We start from the raw sequence: 16,925 nt of genomic DNA on the forward strand, positions 1-16,925 counted from the left end.
AGCCTGGATCACCTGACTTTGAACACTACTTTGCAGCTGTAGTGACCCATGAGCTCGCTGGCAGGGGATGCTATGGGCAAGGGTAGATTGGTCAGAGTGGAACTAGACGAGTTGGGACTTCTCGAATGGCAGCTGATGCCTGGTGGCCCACCATGTAGGATGAGTAGACGAACATATTGCGAAACTGTGCTGAACAGATATATACAGCCACAGCCTGGTGCACTGCCCTACAACCCACAACTTCTACTCTAGAGCATGCTTTGGTAGAGGGCTCTGCTCGGGGCCCATGACTTGGTACATTGACTTAAGGTGGTAGCGTCCTGCTTGGGAGTATTGTACAGGGATGTGGACCTGTATTCCTTTCAGGAGATATATGCCCTAGGAGCTGGTCTATTCTTGGCTTACAATGCTTATACTGAGATCAGAAACACCTGGTCGATGGTTCAGGAGACCAACACTTCGTAATGGGTTGCAGTGAACACCGACAGACTAGGCCGTAAACCCATTAACTGTCCTCTGCTGCGCTACAAACTGCAGATCTGGCAATGCTCAGCAAGTCCCTCTGGGGTGCTTGTCTGGGGGCAGCTCCAACTTCCAAGCAGGGGAAGATAGCACTAACAGGTTAAACAGGTGTCTTGTAACGCGAGCCCAAAGTTCACCTAGCTCATTTACACATGTACCTCATGCTGCATGCTAGATTTGCAGGGGTGGCTCCAGGCTGCCCCAGATGTGGACATCCCGATGAGACCTTCCTCTACTTGGTGTGGGATTGCCCCCTCCCCATTGGCACAGAGGTGGGTAGAGATCATGAAATGTATTGGACATAGTTGATGTACAACTCTAGCCTGGCCCCATGCTCCATTTATGGGACTCAAACGCACTAAACAACTAAGTTATTGACCTGGCTATAGTCCTCTTCAAATTAATAGCCATGCCATGGAAAGCAGTTCAGCCACCTTCAATAGACTGCTGGCTCTTGGTTGTACTTAGGTAGGTAACTGCTGAGACAGATATTGTAACACATGCAAGGGGCAAGGAGGGGGTGGCACAGCCACACAATAGGACACTTTTGTGCTCACAATTCAAGAAAAGGTAGATGCCTTCACTGGAACAGGACCATGATCAGACACCCAGTGGGCCTTTACATGATGGAGAATGGTTAATAAGTGCGTATCCTGGAGGAGTACCTACACTTTGCTGATCACACACACAGAAGAGACCTTTTTGTTCGGCATCCCAAAGAGGGACAGGATTCTTTCAGAGAATTCTATTAACAGCCTTACATGGATACCATACCACCGCCTCACATGCTTAGAAAATACATTAAAAAAAAAAACACAATAAGTTAGTGTATAATATTGAAGGTGCAAATTGTAATGTTGACATTTTAACAACGTTACATAAATGTGAAGGTTTTCAACCTGGAGGCTAAAGAATCTGGTATCCTCAGATTAAATTGTGCGAGCAGTGCAAGTGTTTCATTCAAATACGGACGCCGAGTGACCCGAATTGAATTTAGATAAGCTCCAATCTTTATTATTTTTAGCTATGTCAGACATTAAAGGTCCGCACCAGTGTTAAAGGCCTGAGCCTAAGGAGGGGACCTTTAACAAGGGAGCTGGACTTTAATAGCCGATATAGTGCTGGTTAGGAAGGACATAAGGCTGATAGGGCAGAATGTTCAAATAAAAAATAAAAAAAAGTGTACTTACGGAGCCCAAGGGGATTCGAATCCCCTTGGGCTCCACAAGCGCTTTGTTCACAGCTGTTGCTGTGAACAAAACATTGGAATGTTGAAACTCCGGGCTTTTATTAGGCAGTAAAGGCCCTGAGCACTCCATGGTCTCCAAAGGAGCTCGCAACACTCCAAAGCTCTAAGATTGGTTTGTGAATTACATAGAATATTTCATCATTTGTGTATTTGTTTGAAAAAACGTTTCTGTATTATTTTTCATTAAAATCATCAAAAATGCTTAGGCTGATCCATGGCTTCCAGTAGGGACAGTGGGGGTCTACGGATTCTAATGATTCAGTGGGGGTCCACAGAAGTCAAAAGGTTAAGGTTTCTGAACATACCAACTGCAACACGACAAACTGCATTTATATGATCCGTTGTCCATGTGGATTACGCTATATTGGAATGACATCAAGACCAGTGAAGATCAGAATCAACGAACACAGGCGTAACATTCGATGTGGTCATCCGACAACCAAACTCAGTATTCATTACCTGAAACCTAAGCATACTCCTGATGACCTATGGTAGATCGTCTTAGAAGTTGTGCAGCCATCTATGAAAACACTTTCACAAGTTGAACAACATTGGGTGTTCAGATTGGGCACACATTCTGGGGCTGAATTACGAGATACCCTGGTTAAGTGTTGCAGGGGCTTACAGATGATGGTTGTCCTCTAGATTAATTTTTTTTCCTGACAAATGCGGTCAACCAATTTCTGTAGCAAAAAAATAAGAATTTTTTTATCTCTATCATGGCCGCTATATATATTTTTTTTCTGCTCAACTGCTTCCTAGAGCAGTGACTTATTTATAGGAGATACCTGTAATTTATAGACTGCACCGTATTTCTAAAGCAATTTTTTTTTTTTTTTTTTTTAATACCTTCCAAAAAATGTTTTCCTTTGAGGATTTGTGACTGAAGAACTGGCACTAGCTAACTGCCTCGATAGGAGGGTGGTCGTAAAATCAGTACTTTAACTTGATTGACCATCTGGATATTTGATATTTATTGCTGTATCCCTTTATTTTGGGATTCACTATGTAGAACTACTGTTTAGAATATCGGAGCTGGAATGTTCCTTCGCACCCTATGACAGAATGTTGTACTAAAGGTATCCCTTTTTATTCTGCCAAAAAGATTTTCCTATCGATCAGAGGTTGTAATCCCTCTTATGTGTCTATCTTTGGCACCAGGTTTAACCTTTGGAACACCCTTTTAGTCCTTTTATTTCCAATTTTTTTTCTGGATATCACTCCCCCTTAATGGGGCTGTGATTGGATGGCGGATCTGCGCACGTCCTGTAACACCATAGCGACGGAGTCTTCCACTCTTATGCTATCCGAGCAACTCACTCGGGAGTAAGACGCTGCTCACCATTTCTCCATTTTACAGGTTCAATTAGTGTACTGCTACCGCATCTTCTCTACGATCAGCAGTAGCACAGTAACTGCTCTGGAGTTAAGACGGACTGTATATACTCTTTCCGTCTCAGGTTTTGAATTAGCATGGTGACGCCCACAATAGGTCTGGGGTTTTCGCTAAAATCCTGACCTCTATACTGAATGGAGCTACCGGTTTCAAATACAATGATTACATTTATTTTTCTTTGTTGGCACTCTCCTTCGTCTGATTCACGTATCATAACACTATGCGTGTATCGGGTTTCTTAAACTGAATAAGTTCGGTTTTTTTTATTTTTATAACTATGGTGCCAGCTGCTTTATCTGATTAAGATGGCTTCTATTTTTCTTTGCTATCACTCGCGTTTGGAGGTTCATACATGGATGCACACGTTTCGCCCTAGAATGTCAGGTGGTACTTACGGTGTATTAATATAATATACTATGAAAATGGAGCGATTTAAGATGTGTTTAGTTTTTTTCACCGAGGTATTTGGGTATTATCTAAAACCTCTTCTACTGTTGTTTGGGCACACTTTCTCTTTCCTCTTCAGGAAATATGGCAAATCGCCAGGATGTCCCTATGTAAGAAATACCTTGCGTCCAAAACAGGTGGTACGCTTGCACGAACATTTTTTCTTTCCTTGTCTTTCTGTTTTTGAAGTGCAATTGAAGTACATGAATTTCCTTTGTTTTGCTTACTAATGTTATATTTTGTTCGAATATGAAAGAAAATTTAAGATACTAGCAACACATTGCAATGGTATTGTTTTTGATTCCAGGCTTGAAAGACGTGCAGGAGCTCAATGAATAAGTGACCATTAGATACCTGTTCGAAATTACCCATTGATACTTTGTTTGGAGAAGTGTTTGCAGTCCTGAAGAAGCGCCAAGATATCTGTTAAGACGCAAGTAGGCGCGAAACAAGATGAGTCGGTAGTGACATAAGCAGCACTCCCAATCACTTTTTTAAAAGACTAAAGGGCCATTATTTCACAAACTCTTCCTGTCGTTTATAATCTTGACCAACATCCCCTATCACCAAGGAAGATAAGTTCTTGAGGAGAGTGGAGTCAATTTTAATTTCACATTTTGTTTGCACCTCTTTCTCTCCACTTGTTTGTTCAACTTAGAAGTTGGCTTAGTGACCCACTGAGGGTCCTGTCAGACATTGCAGTGCACGTCTGGCGTGGAGCAAGCCTGATGATACCCAAGGGCCCCTGCTTCAGAGAGGGCTCCTACTTCTGATTTAATTCCACTCTAGAATTGTTTTTGGGAATTTATTTTTATTTCTTGGAACAGTACCTTTTTTGATTACTATTTTATGGAAATGTTCAAATCTCCTGCATAAAAAGGAAAAGGGGAATTTAGAAGAGCAGCAGTAATCCATTACAGGTGCATAAAAGCAGTCAAATGAATTTAACTAAAATGAACATTGACTGAGTTATGGCATAAACAACTCCTACAGCAGTTTTGATATTACACTCTGTCAATCCACCTTCACCACAATCCACTTCTGAAATTTAGATGCGTACAACTCACCAAGGAGACTTTTCGGTACCAATTGTATTGCAACTATATTAAGCAGACATCCTCAACATTTGAATAAGTGACTAATTTGACTGTTTAGTACCCCACAGTATACATCAATGTCTTCACTAATATTAGAACATACAGATCAGAGCTAGCATAGCTTGACGAACTTCAAAAAGAACTCCATCATGGAGTGTCACTGCAGTGCTGAAATATTACATGCTACCAAAGTATGGGACAGAGTAAGCCACAGCCACATGTTGGACAGGACCAAAGCTTTTAAGCAGTGCCATTTAAAGCAAGAAAATCAAATGGTCTACAGTTGAGGGTGTGTAGTGTATTATTTTAAACAGTAACCAGTTTCAAGATGCAAGTGACTTTACAACATAGTACACAGATTACATACAGTTGCAAAACATATATTCACACTACAGCACTAACACCCATACAATCCTAGTTTATTCTGCACAGTAGGAGCTGGACCTTACGTCTAACAATGAAAACTAATTTTCAGGAAGCCTAGTACAGGTCCTTTGCTAATTTTATCCTGTCCTAGCACAGAAAAAAATAGTTTGTGATTTAAGACAGAATTATCCAGCACTTGTGCCATTCCATGTCATTTTCACCTGCACAAGGACACAATCTTAAATGCCTGTGTTCCACCAGAAAAATATCTAGGGAACATTTCACTACTAACTGGGTGCACAGCGTGAATTGCTACCATGAGCCCCGGTCACGTTTTCCAACACCCTCGAACCTCTCCCGACACTGGAGATTTGAAGCTCTCATTGCCCTTCACAAAATTGTTTGTTACTCTTGTACAGTCTGAATTATGTGGAAGACCAGTTATTGTACTGTCCCACATTACACAAACCGTCAGTGCATTAAAGACAACATCTAGGATGGTCTCCCGTTAGAGACCTCTATCCCCCCAATTACCATTCTAAAATTGTCAATTAAGGACCTTCCAGGAAAACTAAATAGGACTGTGTCTCGAGTTTGACATCACTGCATCAGGAGCTTAGTTTCATATTTTGTTTAACATTCCATTTGGCCGCAGACTGGTGCAGGGATGGAGCTCCATTTCTGTACGATCTTAGTAGCATGAGAGAATGTCTAGCATGACATCCTGCTGAAGACACCGAATTAGAAAAGGGATTGATTAGGTTTATAGATTACCGAAGCTTTGCACTTGCAAAATTCATTTTTTCTTGTTGTTAGGGAACACAGGATACAATGATGGAGTTATAGTACTCCTCTTACAATGACCTGAACCTTTTGCCCAGAGTAATTCAATCTGTTATATATGAATGGCGAGGACTCCAGTTCTGCAGATTGAAGTAATGGTACTAAATGCCAAAATTGTCCAAATGCATGTAGGACATACGTACATTGACAGGGTTCATGTGCCTTAAATACAATGAAGTGAGGAGTCTGTCATAAGCAAACATGAATTAAGCCTTTTGGCTGTCTTGGGTTGCGAAGGGGGTAGAAATATCCTGCTCTCCCTAATGTGGTTCTTAACTTTGGTTTCATATAACATTTGCATCTCTAGTGACAGCCCTTTAATAATGGTTCCGTCAGCTTACACAAATTAAATTTACACCCCCGTCCCCCACACCACGTATATTTAGGCTCCAAAAATAGAAGTGCTATTGAGATAACCAACCAGTCTATGCCTTGTCATAGCAGTGTAGACAGTCTTACCATGGGCCTCCTGAAACATGCATTGAAATGTGAGGGAAGGGCAGCCCAGAGCCAGCTGTTCAGCACAATGGCTTGGGATGCCTTATTTTCTGGTTAGCTGCGTTTGCTGCACACGTATCCAGTCTGCCTGAATAATAAAAACGAGACCTACAAAACTGCCACAGAACTGTTGGAGGCGCATTTTTCTGCCACCAGTAAGCAAAAAGTAACTGTGAGCAGCCCCTGTGGGGTCCGACATGACAGTGATGGACAAAATACCTTTTTGTGCTTTAGGGTATTTACAGCCTCTAGCATTGCCATGAGCTCAGCTCTTGGCCTGTCTCACAAACAGTTCTATTTGTTGGACCCAAGTTTGAGGGATATAAAAGAAAGCCTCTAGGCACCTGCAACATCCATACTACCCAAGCAGATGCAAGTAGCTAGCAACAAACCCCATAATACAAGATTTGTAGTTTAGTCTCTATGGGAAGCACACCATGATGAGGTCTCTTGTTAAGATAGACCACTTCAGAGTGGGTCTCCCTTTCCTGCTTATTTCACTGCTACCTCCGGTTCCCACCATCACTGGTTTTCCACAGTCCAATGCCAACAGCCCCACCCCCACACCCCAATGCTCAATTCATTCAGAAAAGGCAGTGTTGCGTTGTTCTAAATACATGGGAAGCGTCATCTAGATTTGAAATCTAATCTTCCTCCTCCCCTTGAAAGCACCCCCAACTGGTTAGGTTTTCCATGGAATGAACTTTACTCCATCGCCCCCACCTCAATTCAGCACAGGTAGAAACCCTATTCTCAGAGAAGGGGGTTTGGATGGGTGGCTAGACTTGAGATGCTGACTCAAAGTTTAAATAGAAGTTCCAGCAAAAGGGTTAAGAACAAATGGTTACTCTTCAGATTAGCATGCCGAGCTAAAATTAATATAAAACGTACGAAGTTCAAAAGGATGACTCATTTAGATTTCATGTGGAAACAAGAGTGGCCTCTGCATGGTAAATCCAGAAAGATCAAAGATTAATGTATTACCCTGTTTCCCAAGACCACACTGACTTTTACGGTCCAACCCCTTATTTCCACAGGTCTACAGCCGACACCATTTCCACGACTGCCTACGGGTGACTTAAATACTTCCCTCTATTTCAATTCGAAATAGTCCCAGCCTATTCTACTCCATAGCTAATATGCTGTGACTTATCAGTATACTGGCAGTTCTGATCATGCGTCATTCATTAACCCTTCTTTGAGCCCATTTTAACATCTTTATTTCTGGACCCGGCTTGTCACCCGATTCAAAGCTACTCATTTTATGCCTATTCATTACTCTAAATGCCACAGCGAATCAAATACTGAAACCACCAGAAATCATGCTACCAACCTGCTGAAGGGGAGCATTTGCTACTTGTGAAACCAATGCAGTTTTAAAGGTACCAGACATTACTTACTGTGTAAATCATAATTTGGGGAATCCAGACCTTAAATGTAAGATTTTATTAACATCTTATTCATTCACTGTGTTAAACCAGTAACAGTCTCAGAGCCATCACTTCTGGACAGAGACAGGGCTGATAGGTAACATCTATCAAAGAGGGGTGCACGCTCCGTTACCCTCAAAGCAATAAACTTTTTAGTGACAGAATTGAGACAAAAGCCAAAAACATTTAACTTACAAAATAGACTTACCAGCATGTGTTGCTACACCAGTTTCCACAAGTATCACACTGACCAGCAGTTGCAATGTTTTTTTCTACTTTATTCAGATTTCCAGTTTTACAGGCAGCACCTGCCAGCATCCCACAATCGCTTGTTAATACTATTACACCATGTTGACAACCCTGCTTGTAGCAGGATGCACGACTGCAAAACCATTGAATACTGGTTATTAGTTATCAGCTGTTCTAATAAAGATACTAAAAATCAGCAGACTTAAGGGTTAGAATAGATGCACATTTCTCAACTACATTCCCACACAAGATTCCTGGTGATATCCATGCCAACAATCTCATAACGTAATCCCAGCTATAAGGGAAGATGCAGAGCTCAAGACACAACGAAGCCAACCTGGGCTATAAACACTAGAAGGAGAATAAGGATAGCATGAAGAGAAGTTACTCATCTGAAAGGGAAGCATACCAATGGTATGTTAAATGTTGTATTAAACATAGGTAAACAAACGTAGATACAGGACTTGGACACGGCAGACAACATTTGAAGCGGGAGGTGTTTAGAGAACCACCTCTGCTGGGATGTAAAGGAAATATTAAGAGTTTTTTTAAACTAAATTTGGATAATGTTCTGAAAAAAATGCTAAACAGCACACTTCTACTATTAAAATCTTACAGCAAAAAAAATAAAAAATAAAAAAAAATCCAGGTTTACTTCTTGAGGCAGGTGCTAGAGATACAATTCCAGTTTCCCTCACTATTGGCCTGGAAAGTAGTCTGCATTCTACCTGCCACCAGTCTGATGTTATGTCAGCTGAGTTAATAAGAGTGAGGGGGGTATAAATCAAGCCCAGCCATGTTTTAATGAAACAGCAGAATATACTTCACATAAGTATTCTGCCCAGAATGAGGAGACCCGGCATGCAATATAAAAAGCCATTTGGGCAAAATTAGTCTTTTGGAAAGTAGTGAGGGAAAAGGAAAGTATATATGGGTTATGAAAAAAGTATAGATTCATATTGTGTTAATGATTTGTAAGATAAGTTTATTTACAAGTATTAAAAAAATTGTTTGGTAGGATACCCACTGTGAATTTAGTTTACCCGCTGGACTAGCTTCAGGGCACCAAAGCTTAGAAAGTGATGTGGACTCATTTAAACCAACAGCCAAGTCATTGTTCTAAGGCAAATTTACAAAGAATTAAAGTGCATCCCATACAGTACCCAAGAAATAAAATCTATCTATGACATGTCACACCAAGGTCCAGCATTTCAAGGTTTATAAACTTTGAATACCACGTGAATGTAATTCCTACCTGAAAAATGAAAGCAACGCTACAATTGCCATAAGGGGTGGGAATTATTTGGGGGAAAAAAAAAAATCTGACTAATGACTTGCAAAGTAGTTCGCAAAAGCCACCTGAATAAAACTGTCATTACCACTGCAGAAATTAGCCTTCAAATTTTTTTTTATTAAATACACACACCCACCCCACAGTAATACTTTCAGCATGTTCTACTATGCTCACTGTAACCGGTTAGAGGTGAAAAGTTCAGTTTACACCTAAATCTATATTGTTGCATATAAAACTGAATGGCGGGGTAAGCAATAAGTCGTGTTACTGCTGCTCAAAAGACTCAATTTACAGATTTGAAGAGTTTGAGCAAGGTCCCTGTTCATTCACGATGTTCCAGGCTCAGCAATCGTACTAACCATACGCTCAGCCACTCAACTATCCAGGATGTCACTTGAGTGACTACGGGGAATATATATATATATATATATATATATATATATATATATATATATATAAATAAAAAATAGTGTAATTGTTGAGCTTTGTCTTCATACAATCCTTAAACTGTACTGGAGCTTTCTTCAATACAATCCTGGTGCTGTCAATCACTTACAAACCAAACAGTTTCAGGTCAGCAAACAATCTAATCTTCCAAAATCAGACATTACGCTTGGGCTAGAAGTGTATAAAAGTGCATATCTGACTGTTTCATAAGAGGTAGACTCAAGGCAAATTACTTTTAAAGAGTAAGAGTAAAAGGACAAATACCACCGTACAACCATCAAAAAGTGCAACGCCTTCCGCAAACGCCCAATTTCACCGAGTGAAACGGAACTAGCTGAAAACTAAGTAATGTTTAGAGTGATGAGTGTTCAATTTCTCATTGCCATAAACTCTAGTAATGGGATTGTTATATCAAACGAGGCTCACCAACAAAAAACAAATAACCCTTACAAAATAGCAAAGCTTTACACTAGTTTGCGGCTGTAAAGAAACAAAAGCCATCAAACTGTTCTTTAATCAATGTCACTAAACATTTGATGCACCGGGCCGCCAACAGCAGAAACTACCTGTACAGTTATTGCTAGATACGTTTTCACCTCGACTTACCATACTATATTAAAAAAAAAAAAAAAAAAAAAACACTTTTACCAACCACTTCGTCCCATTTTAAATTATGGGAAAAAACGCCTTTTTCCTTTCTCCGTACATAAAGTTAACCCTTGTGTGCCGTGAAGAGGAGGGAAGGCCACCAGCGTCCCCAACCAATTTAACTTTTGTACAAAAGCAAATTGCTCCATTAGGTTACCTGAGCGGTGAGGGGAAAGAGCATAAGTAAAGCGCACACTGGGCCCGGTACCGATTCCAGGGCCTCATCTGAGAACTCCAGCACATCCACGAAGCGCCACCCGGGGGCCACGCCCAGCCGCCCCAGCATCTGCGGGGAGAAAGGTGCAGTGAGAGCAAAGTACGCCCCAGTTATTTGTCAGAAAAACCTAGCTTCATCCAAACACTCCCTCTGCCACAAAGAACCCCGGCCCATCCAAACCGCGTACGATATCAAGATTCAGGTGTACAAGGAAAAGTCGTTTCTCTTAAGGTAGCCGACTTTAAACAGGAAACTAATTTTAAGGAGCAGATGTAAATCGAAAAATAAATGTTGATGTACACGTTCCTTTAAGACCGACAACAGAGCGAAGGTACGTTGTTCTGCATGATCAGTTATAAAGAAGGCGGGGCTCCATCCCGTAAAAATGTGCTCACCTTGGTCAGCATCTGGAAGAAGATAAAAGGGAGAAAAAAAAAAGTAGCAGTTACTGACAAAACACCAACATTACTCTTCGCACACGCAAGCCCACCAGCTGCAGGGAAAGGCGCCCCACCTCTGGATTAATCTCCATAGGCTTCCACTGCATCTTGGCGAAGTCTGCGGGCAGCCGACACAGAACAATATAAACCGCTAACAAACGACTCCACTTGGTGCAACCGTTAACGTAGGGAGGGAAAGGGCGCGGTCGGCAGATTTATATATACCCGGACCGGTACCACTAACAGCATAGGGGGGAGGAGGAGGAAGGTACCAATGATCAGTGACTCAGCGAATGCCGGTGACGCAGCTAGGAAATCAACGGTTCGTGCCATAGGATGATGGGACTTGGGAGGTGGCTGGACTGTCACCATCACAACGATAGCAGTGCAATTACGTTGACCCCTCTACGTAAGAATTGGCACGGTCTGAGCCATGTGCCCTTAACAAAGTCATCCCGAAGGAGCCTGTTGCCAAAGCGCACGTGTCTTGGAAGCGTCACCTCAGCTCGAGAATCGGCAAACGTTTGTTTTATTTCACGGTATTTTCCCTGTATTTGTATATATTTGGTACCTGAATGAAAAGCGCTATTTCCAAAATGCGTAAACTTTCAGCCGGTAACGAGTGTTATTTATGCAGTGGTAACAACGCGGCAAATCGAAGTAGGCCTGTCTAAAAATTATGTACTCATTACTATTTTTAAAATGCGTCAGTTATTTCACGCACACTGCTTCTTCAAGCCCTGTTCCATAGTATCACAGTCTAGACAATGAGGGTATTTCTGAAAAAAAAAAAAAGTAACACATTTACGGCGTAAAATTATGGAATTTGATAACTAAGGCGACGTAACCACGGATCGTTATTAAACACGAGTTCAACAGATTGTGAGATTATCAAATCTACACAAAATGTTTACAAAGAACCGTTGTCAAACGTCGCAGTGGGCTACATTACAAAGATATATATATATTTGCCCTTAAATATACGTTTTAACATGAGTTCAGTTTGTCAGCATTGTAATTAAGGCTTCAGACATGGAAGGCTACTTTAATTTTTTAGTAATAGGGCACTAGCATGTGTAATTTTTTTTGGTGTAGTTAAAATGGAACGCTGTTCTTTCCTAAAAACTAAATTTCTATTGGAAATCCAGTTAACTAGTTCCAAATGTATTATTCCTTGATCCAGTTGTGAAATATTATCTTTTGGGGGTTGGACTCCCTCATATTCAACAGCCACCTATTTAAATCTAGATTTACAAGAATTTACATTCATGTAGTAACATTCCTTTAGCTATAATCAATCTTTGTTACTATTCATTTATAAGTTTTATTATTTACTCCAGTGTGTGGAGTAGGAGTATGCTTAGGGGAAACAGTGGAGTTACAGAAAACGGTGCCCCCACCCCCAATGTGATAAGGGGCCCATGAGTATCTCACAGACATTCATTGCCCAGGGCTTTTGTCTACTTTTTAGAAATGTACATCTTCCCGGGTTCATCTATAGGTTTTACACCTGCTTCCACCACAAATTGCAAGCTGGCAAGAAAAAACTAGGAAAAACTGACTACCACTTAGAAAATGCAAAAAATGTGTCTTTTTTTAAACGACTTTGCTTGTTCTTGGGTAACTTCAGAATCCCCAACACATGGATATCTTTTGTTGAGAAAGAGTTATGAAGGCTTAATTGAGAATTTCCAAAACACCCACCCCAAAAAATTAACACAGGAGCAGGAAACATCTCAGCAGCTGAGTTGAGAAACTGAAGCAGCTTTAATTTAATTTAAAAAAAAGATTTAAATTTTGCAATGTAATCACAGTGATGGTGGTCTGCTGTCCTTTATTGCAACCTGTCTAATGAATATTAATTAACCAGGTCATTCTGTACCCCCACGCAAGTCCTTATTTTTAGACCTAACCTACTAGTACATAGGTCGGTTAGCAAAACAAAATACTGGTTGCAAAAAGTCAGTGCGTAATCTGTGACTGCTTTTTGTGACCTGAAGGTTTGGACATCTGGGCACTGCTCCCTTCACATACTTATAAACTGACAACACCAGTCAGAGAAGGCCAGGCAGATGAAAATAACTTCTGCAGGATGAAGAAGGTGACTCCGATTCTGGGACTGATGTAATATTCATGAATGAAACAATTAGAGCAAACATTTATCCTTTCTGGGTGTCTTTTATTAGAAAAAAAAAGTTTGCTGGTGAAATACATATTGTGGCTTAGTGTTTTTTTCAACAGCTGTGGAGACAAGGAAAGGCATACTCTTGCTGTAATTTTCATGTAAAGGCCAGAATGCATATTTTAACCCCTTCTGTGCTGCAGACGTAGTGGTTACGTCCTGCGGCACAGTGCTGCTGTGCCGAGGACGTAACCACTACGTCCTCGGCACACAGCCCAGAGGGAGCGCTCTCGCTCCCTCTGTGTGCTTCCCCCCACCCCCCAAAGTCAGGGATGGAAGGGGAAGCCCTTCCCCTTCCACCCCCGACCCCACCCCCCCATAATGACGTCAGCGCGCGATCGCGCGCTGACTTCATTATGGGGATTTCGCCGCACAGGAAGCCATTTGCTTCCTGTGCGGCGAACGGAGAAGAGGTGAGTTCCTCTTCCCGGTGGGTGGGGGGTTTGGGCTAAAGAGGCACCGGGGGAAAGGAAAGGCTTTTCCTTTCCCCCGGTGTCTCTTTGAGCATTCCTGCTGCCCGATCGCATTGCGATCGGGCAGCAGGAATGCCCACTAGACGCCAGGGATTTTCTTTTTTTTGTTTCACTTTCTTGTTTCTGTGTCGGGGAGCGGCCCCTTGAGCAAGGGTCGCTCCCCTTTGGGGGGCATGTGTGTTATGGCCATTTCTGCCCCCCTTGGGGGCAGATTGGCCTACTTTTTAGGTGGATCTGCCCCCAAGGGGGGCAGAAACCACTGGATCACCAGGGATTTATATTTTCTGTGCATTTATGTTGGGGGGGGGGGTGCCCCCTTGGGCAAGGGGGCAGAGAACTGTTGGCCTTTTCTGCCCCCCTTGGGGGCAGATCGGCCTATTTTTTTTAGGTCCATCTGCCCCCAAGGGGGGCAGAAGCCACTTAGGCACCAGGGATTGTGTGTGTAGTGAATGGGGGGGCGCCCCCTTGGGCAAGGGTCGCTCCCCTGTGGGGGGCATGTCCTTTAGGGCCATTTCTGCCCCCCTTGAGGGCAGATTGGCTACTTTTTAGCCAGATCTGCCCCCAAGGGGGGCAGAAAACACTAGATCACCAGGGTTTTTTATTTTTATGTGTATTTATGTGGGGGGAGGGGTGCCCCCTTGGGCAAGGGGCGCCCCCCCCAAGGGGGCAGACAACTGTTGGCCTTTTCTACCCCCCTTGGGGGCAAATCGGCCTATTTTTTTTAGGTCCAGTTGGGGGCAGAAGCCACTTAGGCACCAGGGATTGTGTGTGTAGTGGATGGGGGGGCGCCCCCTTGGGCAAGGGTCGCTCCCCTTTGGGGGGCATGTCTTTTAGGGCCATTTCTGCCCCCCTTGAGGGCAGATCAGCCTATTATTTTTAGGCTGATCTGCCCCCAAGGGGGGCAGAAACCACTAGAACGCCAGGGATGTTTTTTTATGTGTTTATTTTTGTGGGGGGGCGTCCCCTTGGGCACGGGGCGCCCCCCCCAAGGGGGGCATTGACCTGTTGGCCATTTCTGCCCCCCCTGGGGGCAGATGGGCCTATTTTTCTAGACCCACCTGCCCCCAAGGGGGGCAGAAGCCACGTAGACACCAGGGATAGTGTGTGTGTGTGTGTGTGTGTGTGTTAGTGGATGGGGGGGGGGGCTTGGGCAAGGGTCGCCCCCCACTTTGGGGGCACATGTACCCAGGCCATTTCTGCACCCCTTGGAGACAGATCAGCCTATTATTTTTAGGCTGATCTGCCCCCAAGGGGGGCAGAAACCACTAGAACGCCAGGGATTTTTTTTATGTGTTTATTTTTGTGTGGGGGCGTCCCCTTGGGCACGGGCGCCCCCCCAAGGGGGGCATTGACCTGTTGGCCATTTCTGCCCCCCCTGGGGGCAGATGGGCCTATTTTTCTAGACTCACCTGCCCCCAAGGGGGGCAGAAGCCACGTAGACACCAGGGATAGTGTGTGTGTGTGTTAGTGGATGGGGGGGGGGCTTGGGCAAGGGTCGCCCCCCACTTTGGGGGCACATGTACCCAGGCCATTTCTGCACCCCTTGGAGACAGATCAGCCTATTATTTTTAGGCTGATCTGCCCCCAAGGGGGGCAGAAACCACTAGAACGCCAGGGAATTTTTTTTATGTGTTTATTTTTGTGGGGGGGCGTCCCCTTGGGCACGGGGCGCCCTCCCAAGGGGGGCATTGACCTGTTGGCCATTTCTGCCCCCCCTGGGGGCAGATGGGCCTATTTTTCTAGACCCACCTGCCCCCAAGGGGGGCAGAAGCCACGTAGACACCAGGGATAGTGTGTGTGTGTGTGTGTGTTAGTGGATGGGGGGGGGCTTGGGCAAGGGTCGCCCCCCACTTTGGGGGCACATGTACCCAGGCCATTTCTGCACCCCTTGGAGACAGATCAGCCTATTATTTTTAGGCTGATCTTCCCCCAAGGGGGGCAGAAACCACTAGAACGCCAGGGATTTTTTTTTATTTGTTTATTTTTGTGGGGGGGTGTCCCCTTGGTCACGGGGCGCCCCCCCAAGGGGGGCATTGACCTGTTGGCCATTTCTACACCCCCTGGGGGCAGATGGGCCTATTTTCTTAGGCCCACCTGCCCCCAAGGGGGCAGAAGCCACTTAGGCACCAGGGATAGTGTTGTGTGTGTTTTTTTTGTTTTTTTTTGTTTGAGGGCTGTCCCCTTTGGCAAGGGTCGCTCTCCATGGGGACACAGTACTAAAGGTATTTTTTGGCTTCCTTGGGGCAGACAGGCCTATTTTTTTAGTAGGCCCATCTGCCCCTATGGCAGAATCCACTTAGGCACCAATTTCTAAAATGTTTGATGGTGGGGTGTTTGTCAACTGAAGAAGTCTTTGCATTTGTGATGAAAAATGTTTTCCTCCTTTTTGTTCTAGTTCAAAGCTTTTGCTTTATTTGCTGTGGCTCCTTGCGGTTTTGGCGGTGGTTGACCTGCAGTTTGCACAGTTGCATGTTTTAGGTAAGTAAAAACAATTTACTCCAAAGGAGTATTGTTGCCATGCATGAATGACATGTTTGTAGGGGGTGTACTAAATGCAGGATTGTGTGTGAAATTGTCCTTAGGTTTGTGCACAATGATATTTGTTTTGTCTTATTTCTAATTTGCCTTTCTTTCTTTCTTTTTAGTGGGATATCATTGGTGATTGCTGTGTAGTTGCTGGTGAATCAAGCTTTTTCAGGCAAGTGAGCGGTATAGTTTTTGAGTTTGTAACTCTTACTAACAAAGCTACACTTTGTTACTTGTCTTACACAGTGCTGGTTGTTGGTGGTGAATTTGTCCAGTTAATTTTAGCAGGAGAGATCATGGCTAGCCGCAGGATGACCGCTCAGCAGGTGGTTGGTATGCTTTTTGAGTCACAGTCTGATCATGACTATGAGACGGACTCTGCATCTGAGGCAGAGGAGGAAGTCAGAGATTCTGGCAGTGATGTTTCTGTTGGAGGGGAATCTTCTGATGATGAAGCCACACTCGGTGCAGATGAAGGTTCTGTTTTAGAGGAGGACATTGATGTGCCAATAGTGCAGCAACCTGGGGCTGAAAGGTTTCCCGTTAGAAGACCTGATGTCTGGGTTGCCCCAAACATGGAGCAGCCAGAGTTGCCTGCCTT

The 16,925-nt window shown here is 43.6% G+C and overlaps 1 protein-coding gene across 1 annotated transcript in view; it reads right to left on the reverse strand.

Moving 5' to 3' along the window:
* The window catches only part of UCHL1 (ubiquitin C-terminal hydrolase L1), a 432,125-nt gene extending 421,353 nt beyond the window's left edge, over nt 1-10,772 (reverse strand). Inside the window, exon 1 of the mRNA XM_069201862.1 lies at nt 10,644-10,772. Coding sequence (XP_069057963.1) covers nt 10,644-10,772 — 129 coding nt within the window. The remainder of the gene's footprint in view (nt 1-10,643) is intronic.
* Nucleotides 10,773-16,925: the final 6,153 nt, after the last annotated feature.

Source organism: Pleurodeles waltl, chromosome 1_2, assembly GCF_031143425.1.
Source record: "Pleurodeles waltl isolate 20211129_DDA chromosome 1_2, aPleWal1.hap1.20221129, whole genome shotgun sequence".
In the NCBI taxonomy this organism is placed as follows: domain Eukaryota; kingdom Metazoa; phylum Chordata; class Amphibia; order Caudata; family Salamandridae; genus Pleurodeles; species Pleurodeles waltl.